The sequence below is a fragment of the Eschrichtius robustus genome, chromosome 15 (assembly GCF_028021215.1).
Source record: "Eschrichtius robustus isolate mEscRob2 chromosome 15, mEscRob2.pri, whole genome shotgun sequence".
In the NCBI taxonomy this organism is placed as follows: Eukaryota; Metazoa; Chordata; class Mammalia; order Artiodactyla; family Eschrichtiidae; genus Eschrichtius; species Eschrichtius robustus.
Genome location: NC_090838.1, coordinates 32,130,557 through 32,150,731, shown reverse-complemented (window position 1 = coordinate 32,150,731; position 20,175 = coordinate 32,130,557). Strand labels below are relative to the sequence as shown.

Sequence of the window (20,175 nt, the reverse complement as noted above, 5' to 3'; positions counted from 1 at the left end):
TTAGTCTGTTTATATTTTCTGTTTCTTCCTGGTTGTCTTGGAAGGTTGTGCTTTTCTAAGAATTTGTCCATTGTTTCCAGGTTGTCCATTTTACTGGCATAGAGTTGCTTGTAGTAGTCCCTTATGATGCTTTGTATTTCTGCGGGGCCTGTTGTTACTTCTCCTTTTTCATTTCTAATTCTGTTGATTTGAGTCTTCTCCCTTTTTTTCTTGATGAGTCTGGCTAATGGTTTATCAATTTTGTTTATCTTCTCAAAAACCAGCTTTTGTTTTTATTGTTCTTTGCTAACGTTTCCTTCATTTCTTTTTCATTTATTTCTCATCTGATCTTTATGATTTCTTTCCTTCTGCTAACTTTGGGGTTTTTTTGTTCTTCTTTCTCTAGTTGCTTTAGATGTACGGTTAGGTTGTTTATTTGAGATTTTTCTTGTTTCTTGAGGTAGGATTGTATTGCTATAAATTTCCCTCTTAGAACTGCTTTTGCTGCAATCCTAAGTTTTGGGTCATCGTGTTTTCATTGTCATTTGTTTCTAGGTATTTTTTGATTCCCTCTTTTTTTTTTTCAGTGATCTCTTGGTTATTTAGTAGCATATTGTTTAGCCTCCATGTGTTTGTATTTTTTACAGTTTTTTTCCTGTTATTTCTATCTAGTCTCATAGCGTTGTGGTCGGAAAAGATACTTGATATTTCAATTTTCTTAAATTTACCGAGGCTTGATTTGTTACCCAAGATATGATCTATCCTGGAGAATGTTCCATGAGCACTTGAGAAGAAAGTATATTCTGTTGTTTTTGGATGGAATGTCCTATAAATATCAATTAAGTCCATCTTGTTTAATGTGTCGTTTAAAGCTTGTTTTCCTAATTTATTTTTATTTTGGGTGATCTGTCCATGGTGAAAGTGGGTTGTTAAAGTCCCCTACTATGATTGTGTTACTGTCGATTTCCCCTTTTCTGGCTGTTAACATTTGCCTCATGTATTGAGGTGCTCCTTTGTTGGGTGGATAAATATTTACAATTGTTATATCTTCTTCTTGGATTCATCCCTTGATCATTATGGAATGTCCTTCTTTGTCTCTTGTAATAGTCTTTATTTTAAAGTCTATTTTGTGTGATATGAGAACTGCTACTCCAGCTTTCTTTTGATTTCCATTTGCATGGAATATTTTTTTCCATCCCCTCACTTTCAGTCTGTATGTGTCCCTAGGTCTGAGGTGAGTCTCTTGTAGACAGCATATATATGGGTCTTGTTTTTGTATCCATTCAGCCAGACTGTCTTTTGGTTGGAGCATTTAATCCATTTACATTTAAGGAAATTATCGATGCATATGTTCCTGTTACCATTTTCTTAATTGTTTTGGGTTGTTTTTGTAGGTCTTTTCCTTCTCTTGTGTTTCCTGCCTGGAGAAGTTCCTTTAGCATTTGTTGTCAAGCTGGTTTGGTGGTGCTAACTTCTCTTAACTTTTGCTTGTTTGTAAAGGTTTTAATTTCTCCATTGAACCTGAAAGAGATCCTTGCTTGGTAGAGTAATCTTGGTTGTAGGTTTTCCCCTTCATCACTTTAAATATGTCCTGCCACTCCCTTCTGGCTTGCAGAGTTTCTGCTGAAAGATCGGCTGTTAACCTTATGGGGATTCCCTTGTATGTTATTTGTTGCTTTTCCCTTGCTGCTTTTAATATTTTTTCTTTGTATTTAATTTTTGATAGTTTGATTAATATGTGTCTTGGCGTGTTTCTCCTTGGATTTATCCTGTAATGGACTCTCTGTGCTCTCTGGACTTGACTGACTATTTCCTTTCCCATATTAGGGTAGTTTTCAACTATAATCTCTTCGAATATTTTCTCAGTCCCTTTCTTTTTCTCTTCTTCTTCTGGGACCCCTATAATTTGAATGTTTGTGCATTCAATGTTGTCCCAGAGGTCTCTGAGACTGTATTCAATTCTTTTCATTCTTTTTCCTTTATTCTGCTCTGTGGTAGTTATTTCCACTATTTTATCTTCCAGGTCAGTTATCCATTCTTCTGCCTCAGTTATTCTGCTATTGATTCCTTCTAGAGAATTTTTAATCTCATTTATTGTGTTGTTCATCATTGTTTGTTTGCTCTTTAGTTCTTCTAGGTCCTTGTTAAATGTTTCTTGTATTTTCTCCATTCTATTTCCAAGATTTTGGATCATCTTTACTATCATTACTCTGAATTCTTTTTCAGGTAGACTGCCTATTTCCTCTTCATTTGTTTGGTCTGGTGGGTTCTTATTGCTCCTTCATCTGCTGTGTGTTTCTCTGTCTTCTCATTTTGCTTAACTTACTGTGTTTGGGTTCTCCATTTCTCAGGCTGCAGGTTCGTAGTTGCCGTTGTTTTTGGTGTCTACTTCCAGTGGGTAAGGTTGGTTCAGTGGGTTGTGTAGGCTTCCTGGTGGAGGGGACTGGTGCCTGTGTTCTGGCAGATGAGGCCGGATCTTGTCTTTCTGGTGGGCCTGGTGGTGTGTTTTGGGGTGTCTGTTAACGTATTATGATTTTAGGCCGCCTTCCTGCTAGTAGGTGGGGTTGTGTTCCTGTCTTGCTAGTTGTTTGGCATGGGGTGTCCAACACTGGAGCTTGCGGGTCGTTGAGTGGAGCTGGGTCTTAGCATTGAAACAGAGATCTCTGAGAGCTCTCGCTGATTGATATTACGTGGGACCGGGAGGTCTCTGGTGGTCCAATGTCCTGAACTTGGCTCTGCCACCTCAGATGCTTAGGCTTGACACCCAGCCAGAGCAGCAAGACCCTGTCAGCCACACAGCCAAGAGGGCTCCGCTCACATCACCTTACTTTTCCCTCTTGGCACTGGACTATGTGTGGACCACCGCCCCATCCTCATCACAGAGGGATGCTTTCATGTAGGTAGATGTGGAAGGAATGCATCACACACTGGTGGAGAGGCGGGGGGCTGGGCAGCCGATGGGCTCCAAAAATGGCTGAAACTGTCAACACATGATATTTGAATGTAACCCCTCCCTACTAGAATCTTTTTGATGGTTTGGTATTCCATGGTGGTATACTTCAGAATGTTTTTGTTTGTTCTTTTGTCATTTTTACTTTTATTCATTGTACTTGGCATTTGTGCTTTTCAGTCAGGATTCATGTCTTTCAGTTCTGGGAAGTATTCTTGCATTACTTCCTTGATAATTTCTTTGCTATGCTTTTTCCTGCTCTCTCTTTCTGGAACTCATTAGTTATATCTTGGACCACTTGGATTAATCCATTAATTTTCTGTCACTTTTTAAAAATCATTTTTGTTCTTCTTTCTGTAAGATTTCCAAAGCTTTTGAGACTCATGCTTTCATGATGGAGGCTTCCCTCAAATGTCTAGTAACCCTTCTCTTCTGGTTTACATTGAAGAGCAAGGCACTTAAAGCTGATTCGTAGCCGTGTGTGCATGGGATGTAGCATGTAAACCCAGTTTTTAGTGTCCCAGAAATGAGTAAGTGAAGGAAGCTGAGGAACTCATTGTTATACACAGACTTCTACTGCTCCCAGCCCCTGCTCTCCTTTGTTCCTGATATGTCTGAGTCTGAAGCCCCTCATCCAGTTTCTCTTGGTCTTCATCCAGTAGGAATGGGGAAGGAGTAATTGCTGGGCTTTAATAGATGAGAAGAGGAATCTGGTGGACTAACTATTCATTATTTAGACTTGACATTTGCAAATAAATATACCTGTTTTCAACCTCAGTCTTAACTCTGCTTTTGTAAGTTTGTAACCCTAATTTGTCAGCCTTTCTGGGATTCTTAGGGGCTAAGAACCAGCTAGTTGGAACCTAGTCATCAGTAAAGTAGTAACTGATATACATTAAATTTTACATATTTCTGGGGTTCTTGGCTTGCTAGTTGGTCTTGTCCTCTACACACACTTAGGTTTGTCCTTCCTCCTATTTGCCACATCAGTTACTATTATTTCATTTCCAGTCCAAATATGTCTTCTGGATTTTTCAAAGATGATATGTTTATATTTCTCTTTTTTGTTCTTATTGTTCGGGATTGATTTCTGAGAGGAATAAGAGCTTAAAGAACTATCTGTTATTATTTTTAGGTACTCTGTCTCCTCAGTTTGATTTTAAACATCTGGAGGAACTCTCATTGAATCTCCAGGGTCTAGCATGATTCTCTACACATGCTTAGTAAATGTTTGTTGATGATAACTAATCTCCAACTGAAGCTTCAGAGATTAAAAACTAATGTCATTCTTCTAATGATAGAGTAGGTAATATCTTGGGAGCATGTGAAATTGTGAATTAGGCAAAATAATGTTTTGGAACACTCCGACTCTTCAACTCTCTCTAGTATCATGTCTTTCCCACCTAAACTCTAGGGATGTAGGATAGAATGGAATCTCTCATTCATTGTGACTAAGGTTGGCAGTTATTCAGTTAATCAAAAGAGTCTGTGGAATTGGCAGATCTCAAAATTAATACACTACACATGTACCTTAAACATTTTATTTCAATTTAAGGCATGTGAGTGTACTTTTTTTTTTTTTTTGCCAATCATTTGATATAGGGCGAAAGCCTTTTCTTTGCGTGGATAACTAGTTAGATGTAAATCATCCACATTTCCTGGTTTGTGTTTTCTCTAAAATGCAGTCATATACAAAGCATGTGACTTTTCCAGTCAGGTTTATTGAGGTATAAATTTAGCCTTATTAGGTGTACAGTTCTATGAACTTTGAGACACTCTGTGGTAGTGAAAAATGCCACCACAATCCATGTAAAAACATAGGTTCCCATCACCCAGGAAAGTTTCCTTTTGTGCCCTTCTCGTAAATTCTTTTGGCCCGTCTCTAGCCTCTGGCAACACCTGATCTGATTTCTGTCTCTACGGTTTTGCCTTTTCCCCCAGTGTCATACAGATGGAATTATGCAGTCTGTAGCCTTCCTAATCTTTTACAGCTATCCTTTTCTTAACCTCATTTGCCAGATTTTTTGTTTTTTCTGTCTTTAGAAACTTGTCTTTAACAAGTTTTTCTAAAGCATACACTTTAATTTTCATAACAGCTTACTCTTTTTACCTTCATAATTAATTAGTTTTTATAATATTTAATTAGATTATGTATTTATAATAACAAATATAGCAAATAAACAGGTTCAGAGATGACTCAGTTGATTGCGGTAAGCATGCAACTTAACTGGCAGGAGTACAAGTGCACTGGGTGGGATCTTTCACTCATATTTTTGTAGAGGAAGGGAGAACATCAGCTGCCGTGGCCAGCTAGTTAAGAATATGTCACCAGTGTGCACTTTCATCCTCTACTGGGGCCATTTCCACAGCTGGCTGAAATCTAGCCATCAATAAAGATTAAAAACATTTTAAGACCAAGCATTTAGAAAGTTAGAGGGATTTTTTTTTTGGTTAACTTACTGACATATTTGACTTTCCTGAAATCATACCAGGAAAACAAACATACTTGTAAGGCTGCCTGTTTAACTCACACTTTTGATATGTAAGAGTTCAAATGTTTATCTCAAGTAGTTCTTTTCAAAACTACTGCTTAGGATTTGAAATGTTTTATATTTGAAAATCAACATAATTATTTAATAAAATACAAATTTATAGAGGTATAATTAGAATAAGACTACAGTAAAGTTGAAAGAAACAAAAAAAATACTGAATTCAGGTAACTTTCCTGTGAATAAATGTATTTTTTTAAAAGCAGACACTCATTTTTATAACTTTTCACCAACCAATTAAGTTTATAGTAAATGTGAGTTAAGTACTAAATGAAGATTCTTGCTGCCCCAATAAATAGTATTGGTCAAGTGAGAACAGTTGGAGGCCAGATTGCAGTTTATTGACGTAAGAAGGAAGAGCTAAAAATGATAAGTTATTTATTACATGTTATGTCTCTATAGAATTTTGCATGTACAGAGGAAGAGAGATTGGGATGTGGACAAATTGTTACATGTCGCTCTGTTGTAGTTGTAAATTTTTATAAACCTTTATAGTAAATAGCTTAACAAAGTAACAAAGGAGAAATCAGTAGGGGCTTGGGATGGAGAGTCTTATGAGATGTCGAGATCTTGGGAAATATGAGCCTTTTAAGTACTACATACTTACTTTTCAGATGTCAAGGCCTAAATAGGCCTCAGCTTACATAGTGATGGTGTGCCTCTGATGGGAATAAGAAGGAAAATACAATAAATAGATTTTTCTTTTCTGGACTATTTCCTTCAGGATGGCTCCAGAAGTCGCAGCCGTTGAGAGGAAAGGGGGGTACAATCAGCTTTGTGATCTCTGGGCAGTGGGGATCACTGCCATAGAACTTGCTGAGCTGCAGCCTCCTATGTTTGACTTACACCCAATGAGGTCAGTGTGTCATAGTTAAAGAATCCTGTGCTTAAATTAAGGTCCCCTCCCCGCCTCCCAGTATTATTTATTATGTCATGAACAAGTAATATTCTTAGTCTTGCTTTACCTTATTTGGGAATTATAGTGATAGAATTAATATTATATATTAAAATATGCAATCTTAAAATGCTGTGTAATGGTTGTTGATTTTTCAGAGCATTATTTCTAATGACAAAAAGCAATTTTCAGCCTCCTAAACTAAAGGATAAAATAAAATGGTAAGTATTTTTGTGTTATTTACTTTTATAGTCATGAGCAAAAAAATAATTGAAATTTTAAAGTCTGATTTTCAAAATTTCTTAGGTCAAATAGTTTTCATCATTTTGTGAAAATGGCACTTACCAAAAATCCAAAAAAAAGACCTACTGCTGAAAAGCTACTACAGGTATTATTTTTGCCCTGAAATATGTCTTTTTTCAAAAGATAAAATGTCACTCAAACAGACTTCTAATAAGTGTTCTGTACTATGTTATTTTATTTTTAATAGCACCCGTTTGTCACACAGCCTTTGACACGGTCTTTGGCAATCGAACTGTTGGATAAAGTGAATAATCCAGATCATTCCACTTACCATGATTTTGATGATGATGATCCTGAGGTAGGAACTGTTTTTACCAAGTAGTATATATAACATATATGTATATAGTATGTACATCTGAAAAATCAGTTCTTTTAAGTTCTGGATCTAGTTTAAATCAACTCTTGAGGGAAGAATTAACTCCTTGACTTTGGAAGTCATGAGCTGGATTTTTCCTGTTGACTACTTATAGAGACTGTTTTCTGAAAATGGCAAAGGCAGAATCATCTAATCTACTTCTTGAAATTACTGTAGTTTTTTTAAAGTAGTCATTTTAGATGAAGTTGCAAATAAATAATCCATTGTAAAAGAGAATGCAAATGGGAAGCACCTACACAAGATATTAGAATATACATAAAATTTCTATTCCATTTTCTTGTCAAAAAGAATCCTTGTACAATACTTCACGACTTATTAGTGGTTAGTAGAAAGTATAGGATCGACTTTGTTAGGGACTATTACCCTAATTGTCTGCTGTAGACATGTTTAAAAATAAGCCAGTGTAGTTAGAGAATTAAATAACCCTAATATCATGGGAGCATTGGTGTGAATGGAAGCTTCACTTCGGCTGGCATATGTAACATTCCTAACTCAGCTAATAATTGTGGCACCTAAGATAAACTCAGTATATGTGACATGTCAGAATTCTGTTATTGGGTCTGTGACTGAGCTGGATAGCCTTGAACTTGACTGGCTTTTGGAAGGTACTTAAAATGGTGTAAATTCCATTGATGATATTGAAGGAACGATAGCTCTCAGAGGTCAGAAAGGTGGTCTCAGATTGTCTTAGGTAAGAGAGAACCTTTCTATCAATTCATCATTGTTCTAGCTTGTCATCTTTATACAACTATAAATAAGCTACTATCCCTTTGTTTAAAGGTCTGGAAAAGTATTTGAAAACAAAAAACTTAAGAATTATAAAGTATTATTGACTTTATACAAGGGAGAAATTGGGTTTTGTTGTTTTGCTTTATAAATTCTTCTATAATTTGATATACAGGTGTTCCTTCATTTGCATGGTAGTAAAGGACTGTACAAATGACCAAGTAAGGTGAAATCCTGCAAAGCGATCTTTTTTTTTTTTTTAAATTTATTTATTTATTTTATTTATGGCTGTGTTGGGTCTTCGTTTCTGTGCGAGGGCTTTCTCCAGTTGCGGCACGTGGGGGCCGCTCTTCATCGCAGTGCGCGGGCCTCTCACTATTGTGGCCTCTCTTGTTGCGGAGCACAGGCTCCAGACGCGCAGGCTCAGTAGTTGTGGCTCACGGGCCCAGTTGCTCCGCGGCATGTGGGATCCTCCCAGACCAGGGCTCGAACCCGTGTCCCCTGCATTGGCAGGCAGATTCTCAACCACTGTGCCACCAGGGAAGCCCCGCGATCTTTTTTTTTTTTTGAAAGGATCCAACAGCATTTTTTTGTATGTAAATTTATTTACTTATTTATTTATTTATTTATGGCTGCACTGGGTCTTTGTTGCTGAGCGGGGCTTTCTCTAGTTACGGTGAGCAGGGGCTACTCTTCTTTACGGTGCACGGGCTTCTCATTGCAGTGGCTTCTCTTGTGGTGGAGCACAGGCTCTAGGCCCGAGGGCTTCAGTAGTTGTGGCATGTGGTCTCAATAGTTGTGGCTTGCGGGCTCTAGAGCACAGGCTCAGTAGCTGTGGCACACAGGCTTAGTTGCTCCGCAACATGTGGGATCTTCCCGGACCAGGGCTCAAACCTGTGTCCCCTGCATTGGCAGGCAGGCTCTCAACCACTGCGCCACCAGGGAAGTCCCCTGCAAAGCGATCTTAATACTCAAGGAGAAAAATTATAATTGTTTTGTGACCTTAAAACATTTTTGTTAGAAGATTAAAAACTCTCTTATTGTCAGTTTTAAATGTATAGGGGAATGAAAAAAATAGTAAAACTAATATTTTATTTAATACATTGTAAAGTATTAGAACCTGTGAGAATTGTGTTTCTTTTCTTTGTTTAAAAAAAAAAGCACTTCCATGGATTGTTTCATTATCAAGTAGTCTGTTTATTGAGTAGATTGCATAGTGTTTGCCTTCTTCTTGTCATATAACTTTATGACACAGAGCAAGTATCTTCTTTATGCCTTGGTGAATGTCAGATTCCTTTCTAAGTTCAGGTCAGCTTCCAATATTTTATCCTTTGAACTTTCAATGCATGAAATAACCTCAGTAGTCCTGTGATGTGAAATTTTTTGCTAGCGCCCCTTCTTTTGGGGCACCTTCATCCTTTTTATCAGGACTTCTTTCTTCACTTATGTCAGGTTCACCTTCACTACGTTACCCTGGCTGTGTGTCCACAGTCTCTTGAACAGTGGCAATGTCAGCATTCTCACAGTCAGCTATTTTCTCCTGTAACTTCATTTATGTTTGATTCAAACTTCATTTCCAACATTATCCAGAGTTATCACTTTCTATTTCTTTGCAGCAGTTTTATCTTTGTTGGCTAATTTCTTCTTTCAGTTACCAATTTTTGTAAAAATGTCACATGAGTATATTATCACTGGGAGACAAGGAGGCAACACAACTACACACTTTGCTGTCTGTGCATGAACTGAATAACAGATGCTCAGTGACCAGTCACAGACAGACTTTGAAAGTAGTGATGTGATTAGTTACGGATCACGATGTGCATCTGTTATTCACATAGTGATCTGTGGACTGACAAGCAGGCAGTGAAGTTTGTGTTTTATGCCATTATAATTAATATACTGAATGTTGATAAGATTAATATGCTGAATAATATACAATTAATGTTATATAATATTATACAATTAATAAACTGGTGACTGAAATTTGAACCATGTTATAGAGGACTAGTGTAATTTAACTATATTATAGTAACTGAAATTTGTGCATATCAAGACTACAGGACGAGGACTGCCTGTACTCTTTCAGTGCACTAGATGCTGCATTGTTGTCCCTTACTTCATCCTGTTTACGTGTTGTGCTGAATTATAAAGTCCTTTAAAATGTGTTTAAAGAGGAGAAATAATAAACCAAATATAGAAGCAACCTGTGGAATAAAGATTCTTCTGAAATTTTCTCATATAGCAGAGAAAGAAATTTCTCCTTATCAAGACTATGTTATTAGTATTATAATTGTTGGTTAGGGAGGAGGGTAACTTTTCTTCTCACCATAGTTTAAGATCATACTTTCCCCAGAGAAATCTATAGCAATTTATACATATATAATACTTCAATATATGTTATACATAATAGGTAGTATCTAAGTCTTATTATTTGCAAATGATTTGTAATTATAATTGCTAAGTACTGTGTTGTCACTCAGAATTTGAATGTGTCTAACTAGCATTTCAGCACTTGCTGTGATACTATATAATATTGTGTGGAAGTTGAATTCTCTTGAAAATATTTAGCACATGTACTAGTTCTACTTAGTCTTTAGTTGTTTTAGTTTAGTATACATTATTCACAGTGGAAGAAAGTTGACTTTTCATGTAGGGTTCCCATGTAGTTTCTATTTTAGAAGTACTATACATTGAAGTAATTGTGATTAATAGCACTTGCTTCTCCTGTATGTTAACCCATGTACTAGGTACAGCATTATAAGATTTAATAATTTTATAATTGCACTGTTGAAGCTGGGAAAGTAAAACTGTTCTCATAGAAAGCATAGATTTTATCCATGTTCACTGATAACAGCAGTATGTGTGACTAATCTAACATGATACCTATATTTGCTTGTTTGTTTTTGCTCCAAATATTGTGATCAAAAGTCCAGGGTTTTTCTTGTTCTGCGGCTAACTAGCTGAATGTCCTCATCTATAAAATGAAGATTAATACTTGTTTCACAAGTTTATTTTGAGGACAGAATGAGCTAAGGTATATGAAAGCACTTTGTAAACTACAAATCACTGTGTACATGTAAAGTTTAAATACTTAATTTTTTAAATTATTTTTGCTACTGTTTTACTACATTGGTGTTTTAATATTTGGGTCTTAGATTCATATATCTTTATTTTCTGAGAGGTGCCTACACTGAGAATAGTTAACTTGGGTCCTGTTATTGATTTGCCTTATAGAATCTTAAGAATTTGAGCTCAAATGTTTATGAATTACATTTTCCAAAAGATATGTGTAAGAGTGTATCTCCTTCAAAGGTAGTAAAACTTCAAAGATAGTGTTTCACACACAGAAGAAAAAAACCTATTTGGTACATGAAATAGATGCTGGCATCACCTCTTAAGGTGAAGCCTTAGAGTGTATAGAATGGAGTTGCAGAAACTTTTCAAATAGGGCCTTTTTTACTCCATAAGGTTGGAGGAATGTCCATGAATTAATAGTAAGAAGAACTCATCCCCACTTCACCTACCCCCAGGATATTTCTCTCTGAAAGTGACAGTACACATAGAGAGATTTTAATAAAATAAAAGGAAAGAAAATAGAGTGCTGCTTCTACAAGAAAAAGCATTAAGGTGGGGGAAATGTGTTTACTAGGTAAGAAGACCATAAATCATTAATGCCTTTAGCATTATTTCATTTCATTTATCTCATCCTTCTTGATGTAAGAAGTTGAGGCAGATTTTTTTTCAATTACAATTTTCTCCTCTGCAACAGGGAAAGCTAGCTGCAGCTTTTGAACAGCTATTGTGTTCTTGAAGTATTCAATTTTGAATATTTATTTATATTCAACTCATAGAACATTTATTGGGAACCTGCTGTGGATAAAGTATATCCCTAATCTTAAGCTCCCAGTTTGAGGAGTAAGAAGCTTTCAGTTTCTGGTTGCCATTTTTTAAACAAATATTAACAAAGTTGTATTTTGTTCCCATTTTTATATAAAGAGAAGTATTTCTTTCATATTTGGGTAATTCTGTGGATCAGACTGTGGCTTGTCATTGATTTTGTTCTTTCCTAGCCTCTTGTTGCTGTCCCACATAGAATTCACTCAACAAGTAGAAATGTGAGAGAAGAAAAAACACGCTCGGAGATAAACTGTAAGTGTATCCTATACACGGTTTATAATTTAACAATGAAAAGTAAGATTTCAAGTTTTAATTTAGTTGCCGTTATTTTTGCTTCATTTTCTTCCAAGTAGCTTTTCTTATTAGATGCTTTGAAAGGTAGAGTTTAATTAAGGCAGTAAGAATTTCATTTTCCTTACTCCTGAGGACTTTCTGGTGGTGTCTGGGGGCATGTATTTATGTTGTTATTGTTTGGGAAGAGGAATAAAATTCCTAGAATAGGCAGGATAGAGGTAATCAAGGCAGTGCTCCCTAAACTTGCATGTGGGTAGCACTTGCCTTGAGAGCTTGCTAAAATGCGGTTTCTGATTCAGTAGATCTGGGGTGAGACCTGAGGTTCTTTACTTCTAACAAGCTCCCAGGTTAGATAGAAGCTGATGGTCCAGGAGAGCCAGGAGGGGGAGAGGTCTGCATATTTAAAAACTAAGTAAGGTAAGTAGGGACAGGCACTATCACCATTTAATAGAAAACAGAAAAGAAATGCAGAGATGAATAGATCCGCCTGTGGGATGGAGTCATACACCTGGTTAACAGCAAGCCCTAGATCTCTCGGCTTCCAGCCCAGCGATCTTTCGCAAACACGGCTCCACTTCAGAAACCACCTCAGCACGCCTGTGTGGCTTTCACACTGCAAGTCCTTTGTGAACCTTCCTTTGGAATTTTGGCTGGACCGTACACTGTGTGTTAAGTTCTTGGCAGAGCTTGGTGCTGGTGCTACCTGGAAATGCTCTTAAAAGGAGGAAATTCTTGAAAGAAAGCACCATCTACTTTACAAAAAGCCCGTGACTGGGATTTGTACTTTGCCTACAGTTAGTTGTGTGACCATATAAACTTAACCTTTATAGCTCCCTCTGAAGCCATGTGATTTAAATTTGCTAATTTTTCCCCAAAAGTATTTTTCTGAAAATGACAACCTTAGCATGTGAGCATTTCCCATTATTTTTTAAGGTACAAAAAGTAATTACAATACATCTTTGTCATTTCTTTAATAATACAAAAGGTGATAAGAGATGCCTTTGCAGTTAGAAAACCTTCTGTGTTCAGTACTACTGAAAATCTAACGTACTTTCCATCTTGTTATCCAATTCTGTTTTTAAATTGTATTGTCAGGCCCTTTACTGCAAAGTGCAGTTTCCTCTTAGTCATTCTTTACTAGTTTATATCAGTGATTCTCAGCTCCTAACTGCATATGTGTGTACATGCTATTTGAAACTATAGATGCCTTTACCCTAGTTTTTCTGAGACTCTGATATGCCCTCCTTTTGATGGGCATCTTCCCTTCTCCCGTGTTTGCCAGTAAGAAAGGTGTCATATCCCTCTAGTATGTTGAGATAGCAACAGGATTAAAACCACCACTTCTTACAGTTTGTGGGTTTTGATGTTTGAGGCTTTAAAATCTTATGCAGTGTTGTAGTATCTGCTTTCTTAGGATGTTTTATGATTTTATGTGAGATGTGATATATAGAATAATCAGTCATGCTATTGACGATAAAGGCAGGCTTTAGAAAAAATAGTTTATTTTAGTATTTGTATATATTTGTTGCTCTTGATAATGTTTTGTGTTTACAATTACATGGTATCTCTCCATGCAACCAAGGTTTTCTCTTTATTAAACTAAATGGTGTTTGAGCAACATATATGTAAAAATTGGCTGACTTGCAGAAAGTTTGTTGCTCTCTCCCTTTTAGGAAGTCCCCTCTGCCTTCAGTTAAATATGATAAGCAAAGACTTGCTTTAAGAAGAAATAATTCTGGGGCTCTTCTTGTCTGCCATAGTAGGATCAGTTTTGACCCCTAATGGCTAGTGATGGGTCAGCAAGTGATCATGTCGGAGCTATTTCAAAGAAGCTAAGGAGGAGTTTTCATCTGGATAGTAAAATATAAATTTATGGTGTGTCGCTTGACATACGTTCAAGGAGATGGTAGCAGAAACAGAGATCAAGACCAATAGACAATCACAGATAAGTAGGAATTTTCGACATTATTAAGAACATCATAAATAGCACTGTAGCCTGGGATGATTGCCCAGCAATTATTTGAACAGTAGTTGGAATGTCCTGTGGCAGACACTTATCATAACTTCAGGGAATTTGGAGAGAACAGAAGAGTGATACCAGTGTAAGACATGAAGAATGAATCTCCGTAGGGACTTTGCTGTATGGGCTCCTGTCTCTGGAAAAGTGTTCCCACAGAGTACAGGGGTATTGAATACCTGCTACAGCTGGGGTTCTGTCCTTGCTATGAAAGTTAGTCTAGGGACTTCCCTGGTGGCACAGTGGTTAAGAATCCACCTGCCGATGCAGGGGACAGGGATTCAAGCCCTGGTCCGGGAAGATCCCACATGCCACGGAGCAACTAAACCCGTGCACCACAACTACTGAGCCTGTGCTCTAGAGCCCGTGAGCCACAACTACTGAGCCTGCGTGCCCCAACTACTGAAGCCCACAAGCCTAGAGCCCATGCTCCACAACAAGAGAAGCCACCACAATGAGAAGCCCGCGCACCGCAATGAAGAGTAGCCCCTGCTCGCCGCAACTAGAGAAGGCCCACGTGCAGCAACGAAGACTCAACACAGCCAAAAAATAATAATAATAATAATAAAAATGAAAGTCTAAGACAGCATCCCTGCACCCCTGTACTTAGTGATTATGCAGTCCCGTGGAAACAGGCATGTTCACATGTGATGATAACACAAGGCAGATAATGCATGAAACTGTCCTCATGTAATTTTATTACAGATTTAATTTTGCCATTTGGACAAGTTTAGGTGAGAGTTGTTCAATAGGGCCTCTATCAAGGTGATATATATATATATATATATATATATATATATATATATATATATATATGTTTTAATACCTTACTAAAATCTATTTTGTAATCTTTGATATGTGATCATATGTGAACAGGTATGAGGAACCCATTATTGAACAGCCTACTTATCTCTAAGGGCCAGAATTTGATATCGGGTGCATAACAGCTATAAAGCATATACATACTTCTTCACACACAACTGGAGATCTTGTAGGGCTGTGTTTCTCAACGTTTTTTACTTGTGCCTCCTATTGCTAGATATTCAACTCTCATGATCTCCTTTATTTGGCATTAACATTCATAGTAAACCATACATACTAAGCTAAAATCAAAACAGTTATAAAATGATTGCACTTTGAAATCTCACTCATTTCCCTGCCTTGATTGAGAATGGCTGTTTTGGCTGAGCCCTTACTAGTTCAGCTGTGATATTATTTGTGACTGTTTTTCTTCTTTTTAATGTTTTATATTTGTGCCTCTGCTTTTTTTTTTTTTTTAATTTATTTATCTACTTATTTTTGGCTGCGTTGGGTCCCCGCCGCTGCACGCGGGCCCTCTCCAGCTGCGTTGAGCGGGGGCCACTCTTTGCTGCGGAGCACGAGCCCTAGGCGCGCGGGCTTCAGTAGCTGTGGCTCGCAGGCTCAGTAGTTGTGGCTCGTGGGCTCTAGAGTGCAGGCTCAGCAGTTGTGGCGCACGGGCCCAGCCGCTCAGCGGCATGTGGGATCTTCCCGGACCAAGGCCCGAACCCGTGCCCCCCGCACTGGCAGGCAGACTCCCAACCACTGCGCCACCAGGGAAGCCCTGTGCCTCTGCTTTTATCTCAGTGGTCTTGAATGCTGTACCCAGGTTATAAAAGCAGATAATGACAATGATAATGAGATACAGAAATTAAAGGTAAAGGTAGTGAAACATTCATTAAATTAGAATAGCAGGGGGAAAGGTGAATGTAGTATAGTCAATTTATGTTGGCTCTAGTATTTAGTTTATACTTTAGCTGCAGAAGTGTAGTTATTTATTGTTGTATAACAAATTACCCCAAAATTTAGCAGCTTAAAACAATAAACATTTATCATCTCACACATATTCTAAGGGTCAGGAGTCCAGGACAGCCTAGCTGGGTGGTTCTGCCTCAGGGTCTGTCGTGACAATCAGGGTGTCAGCTGGGGCTGCAGTCTTCCCAGGGCTTAACTGAGGTGGAGGATTTGCTTCCAAGGTTACTCACGGAGCTGTTAGCCCAAGGCTTCAGTTCCTGGCAGTGTAGCCTCTCCTTAGGGCTGCTCACAGCATGACTTCCTCCAGAGCAAGTGATCCAGTAGAGAGAGCCCAAGACAGAAGCCTTATCTCTGAAGTTATATGCCATCATTCTGCCGTTTTCGTCTGGTCACATAGACCACCCCAGGGAAGAGGGAAGGAAGTACACAAGTTTATGAACTCTAGGAGGCAGGACTTGGTAGAGACCATCTTGCAGGCTGGCTTCCAGAAATAACTCTGCCTGAATTGCTGTCTGTATACCGAAGTACTGAGTTAAGATTGTCTCTATTTTATGCTGGGTCACAATGAAGTAGCACCTTAGATCCTGACTGTAACGTACACGTAATTTTGTTAAGCATCTTTTTTTTACTACGGAAAAGGCCTAGGATTATTAGATTAAGCTTTAACAGCTTAGACTTTCTTGGGTTTTTTCCAGCTAACAGATTCTTTATTTAAATCTTTGGATTGTGATCAGTCTATGGGAGATGGTAAAATTAAATAGGTTTTGCTATGGGAGTAACTTTTTAAATTATTATATCATTAAAAATATGGAAACAGATGAAGGCTTTACTTTTTTTCTCTTTTAGTTGGCCAAGTAAAGTTTGATCCACCCTTAAGGAAGGAGACAGAACCACATCATGAACTTGTAAGTAGTATAGTCTTGGAATCTTAACACTGAAAGTAAATGTTTTAATTAGTCTTTGTGATATGTTGGTACTGACTACAAAAGCTAGTTATTAATATTTTCAAAGCATTTGGGGAAATAAAAAGGTAACTAATTCTAAAATTTGGAATAAATAAATCTGTGTTGCTGAGATTGAATATTTTCAAAATTATTTTAGGAGAAACTACTAGTTTTACCATTCGCTGATTAAATGTTTTTAATGCTAGCCCTTTTTTTTTTTTTTGTCTTTTCATTTTTGCTTTGCAGTTTTTGAGGGGCTTTTTGCGTATATATTTATTAGGATAAATGCCACAGTTTTAAACTACAGTGTTGGACCAGTAGTAGCATATCTTCTCATTAAATTTATGGGCAGTTTTTTAAGAGTGTAAACCACCTTTTCTAACTATCAGGGCAGAATCCAGTCTCTTTGGAGTAACTGAAACTCAGGAGAGACTAGGTGTACAGAGCAGATTAAATTTATCATTTATTTAAAGATTGCTAAAACATTCTTTTCATGATTCTCTTTTGTTAATTTTTTATATGCTCCTTTCCAGATATATGATAAAATATTAGGTGCAGTCTCAGAAGCAAAATGCTGTACAAACATTTGAGATGTTAATATTCTATGGAAGAATAAAAAATGAGACTTAAAAAACAAACAAAATTAATCCTAATGAAATTACTTAACCAAAGATCCAGATTATATGTTTCATTTTTTTCCCTTTTCTGCTTAATAATGAGAAGAAAGTAACTGTTAATGAGCACTCAGGATTGAAGTGGGAACTTTCTTCTTAAATTTAATGCTTATTTTAACCCACTTGACTAAAGGCATACAAGGGGAGTCTTTAGCCTTTTAACTTAAGGAGTTGCTCTAATTCAGTATACCAGCATGGAGGAAAGGAATGCTAAAGAAAAATTCTTAAAATGATCATGTTATAATACTTAAGCCTGACCTTTATGTAGAAGATGGAGAAAGTTTAGAAGAAAACATAATCATGATGTTTATAAATGCCAATTGTTATTTTCTGCTTCTCTTTTTAACTTACCATTGCATGTATTTAAATTCTGTACTAATTTAGTAACTGTATTATAGAGCAAAGTTGTTGCACTGTTGCTTTTTTAGAAGCTCCTTAATCTGATTTGACTTTGCATTTACCTCAGTAAAGTTATGTTAGCAGGACTTACTTCACTTGTGAAAGTTTCCCGTTGTGAATTTGTGGCTTTTAGTCTAAGTGTAAATAACTTGGGTTTCTTGGTCTCTGCTAAACAGCCCGACAGTGATGATTTTTTGGACAGTTCAGAAGAAATATACTACACTGCAAGATCTAATCTGGTATTTCTCATCTTCTGATTTTCTTTGTCAGCATTGTTTTAGTCTTAATTGCTTTTAGGGTTTTTTAATCAAACATTTTGTCCAGTTTTAATGAACCAATTTAAGCATTGTTTTATAAGTTCCTGCCAGTTAGCAACCTACCATATATAAAGGATTATAACAATTTTTTCTACACGTTAAAACATATTTACTCGAATATATTATAATGTTACAACAAAAAGTTAAAGTTTTTTCTTTTTTATAAGAACATTTTGTTTTCTCACTCAGATATGGATTTTTTTCTTTAGAAATTACATTTCCCTATAAAAATGTCCAGTTTGAATAATGTGACTTGTTTTAGTGAACTAGAAACCATCCATATATATACATATCCATATATTACAAAAATAAAATATATATAATTTTTTAAAATAATCTACCCCTGATTAACAGCGAAATCAGTCTCAGATGAAATTTTAACTTTGTAGCATTATGAAGTATCCAGTTTTCTCAGGCCAAAATTTGGGTTATAAAAACTCCCTGAAGTTATAAATATTAAGGCTATCTTACCATTAGGTAGGAAAAGACGGGCAATTAACCCTACTAAATATTAAATAGTACTTTTAATAGTTGCTATTAAATAGTTTTTTCTAGTTCTATAGCTGGCCAGGGCCCCAAGTTGCCTCCATATTTACTCCTAGATTCCACTTTTCTGCCTTTTCAATCGAATTTTCCTTCTCTTTCCTTCCTTTCTGCCTTAATAACATACCTCTTTCAATTCTGGTTAGTTGAAATGATTCTTTATATAAATTCCTATATCTATGCCCAGTAACATTTGTAGAACATAAAAGAGATTTTAGACATAATTTCTCTTTTAGGAAAGTTGCAGTCTTGGATCAGTGGAAAATACTTATATATATAAACTCTTAGCCATGCAACAAAATGTACAGTGCATTGCCAAAATTTTTTCTGGTGGTGACTATTGATGAGGAAAGGCTAACATATAATAGGTACTATGGAAGTCAAAGAAGGAGGAAAGCTTTTGGGTTAATATGGTTCATCTGCCTTCTGGGAGGGACCAAAAGACTGATTTCAGTATTGTATAGGAACCATTATATATTTTCCAGGAAAATAATGGATAGTTGACTACTAAGTGTCATGGGAATTAACGTGGGAACAGTCATTGGCACAGTTCTGAGAGACGGCAGATAAAGAGCTGAAATTATGGAATGGTTACACTACTACTAGAGTTATGGGATTAGCTCAGAAAAGGAAGATTGAAGTCATCAAAGAGGAAATGATAGATGAAACCATGAGATTGCATGTGTTCCCCAGTTAGGTCTGAAGAAAGAAAGTACAGAAAATAGGTCACCACAGGGGTGATGCCTGTTTTGCACTCAAAGGTAGAACCAACTCTGGAGGTGGGAAGAAGCAGTTGGAACACTAGAAGAGTCTGTAAATGGCCCAGAGAGGCCAGAAATCATGAGGCCAGAATTAACCATGTGAGGGGACAAGTGAGATGCAGTGCCTGAAGACAGCACTGCCAGTGATTTCTGGACTGAAAATTTCTTCAGAATTAGGCATATATAGGCTAGAATGACAATAGTGACATTTGTTGTGGAAATAAAAGGCCACAGAATCAAAAGTTTAAATTCACTGTTTTATGTATTAATATTCTCCAGGAAAATACAACACCAAAACCAGAAACATACTACTTTTAGAGTTACAAATATTCTTTTCTTTACCCTGTGTGTAACTAGCCTAGTAACTTGAGTGAGTTATCATGGCTCTGTTCCCTAGAACTACCTCCCACACCCCTTACATAATCAGCAGTTTCTTATGATAGAGGGAGCAGCTGATAAGGGAGTCTTGTGACAGAGAAGGGCTTTAGGGACAATTAACTTGTGGATAGTTCTGGCAGAAGAGGGATGAATGAAATATTTGTCAGGTCCTACTATTTATAAAATCAACCTTAAAAAGCCCACTTTTAATGATAAAAGCTAACACTTACCTAGAAGTTTTTTTAAACCAGGCTTTATATTCTAAACACTTTAAATATGTTAAATTATAATCCTTGTTTTACAAATAAGGGGATTTAAAGTGCATAGAAGCTGAAATCGACTTTAACCACCCAACTGAATAATAGTGGAGCTGGGATTTGACCTAAGCACCCTGGCTCAA

General features: G+C 36.8%; 1 protein-coding gene across 2 annotated transcripts in view; it reads left to right on the top strand.

Annotated features, from left to right (window-relative positions):
- MAP4K3 (mitogen-activated protein kinase kinase kinase kinase 3) overlaps positions 1–20,175 on the top strand; it is a 199,060-nt gene that overhangs the window by 132,043 nt on the left and 46,842 nt on the right. Inside the window, exons 9-15 of one of the 2 annotated variants that reach the window (XM_068563911.1) lie at positions 6,203–6,334; positions 6,532–6,594; positions 6,680–6,761; positions 6,864–6,974; positions 11,849–11,927; positions 16,606–16,664; positions 17,953–18,015. In XM_068563911.1, coding sequence (XP_068420012.1) covers positions 6,203–6,334; positions 6,532–6,594; positions 6,680–6,761; positions 6,864–6,974; positions 11,849–11,927; positions 16,606–16,664; positions 17,953–18,015 — 589 coding nt within the window. The remainder of the gene's footprint in view (positions 1–6,202; positions 6,335–6,531; positions 6,595–6,679; positions 6,762–6,863; positions 6,975–11,848; positions 11,928–16,605; positions 16,665–17,952; positions 18,016–20,175) is intronic. The other variant, XM_068563912.1, reaches the window with a different exon arrangement.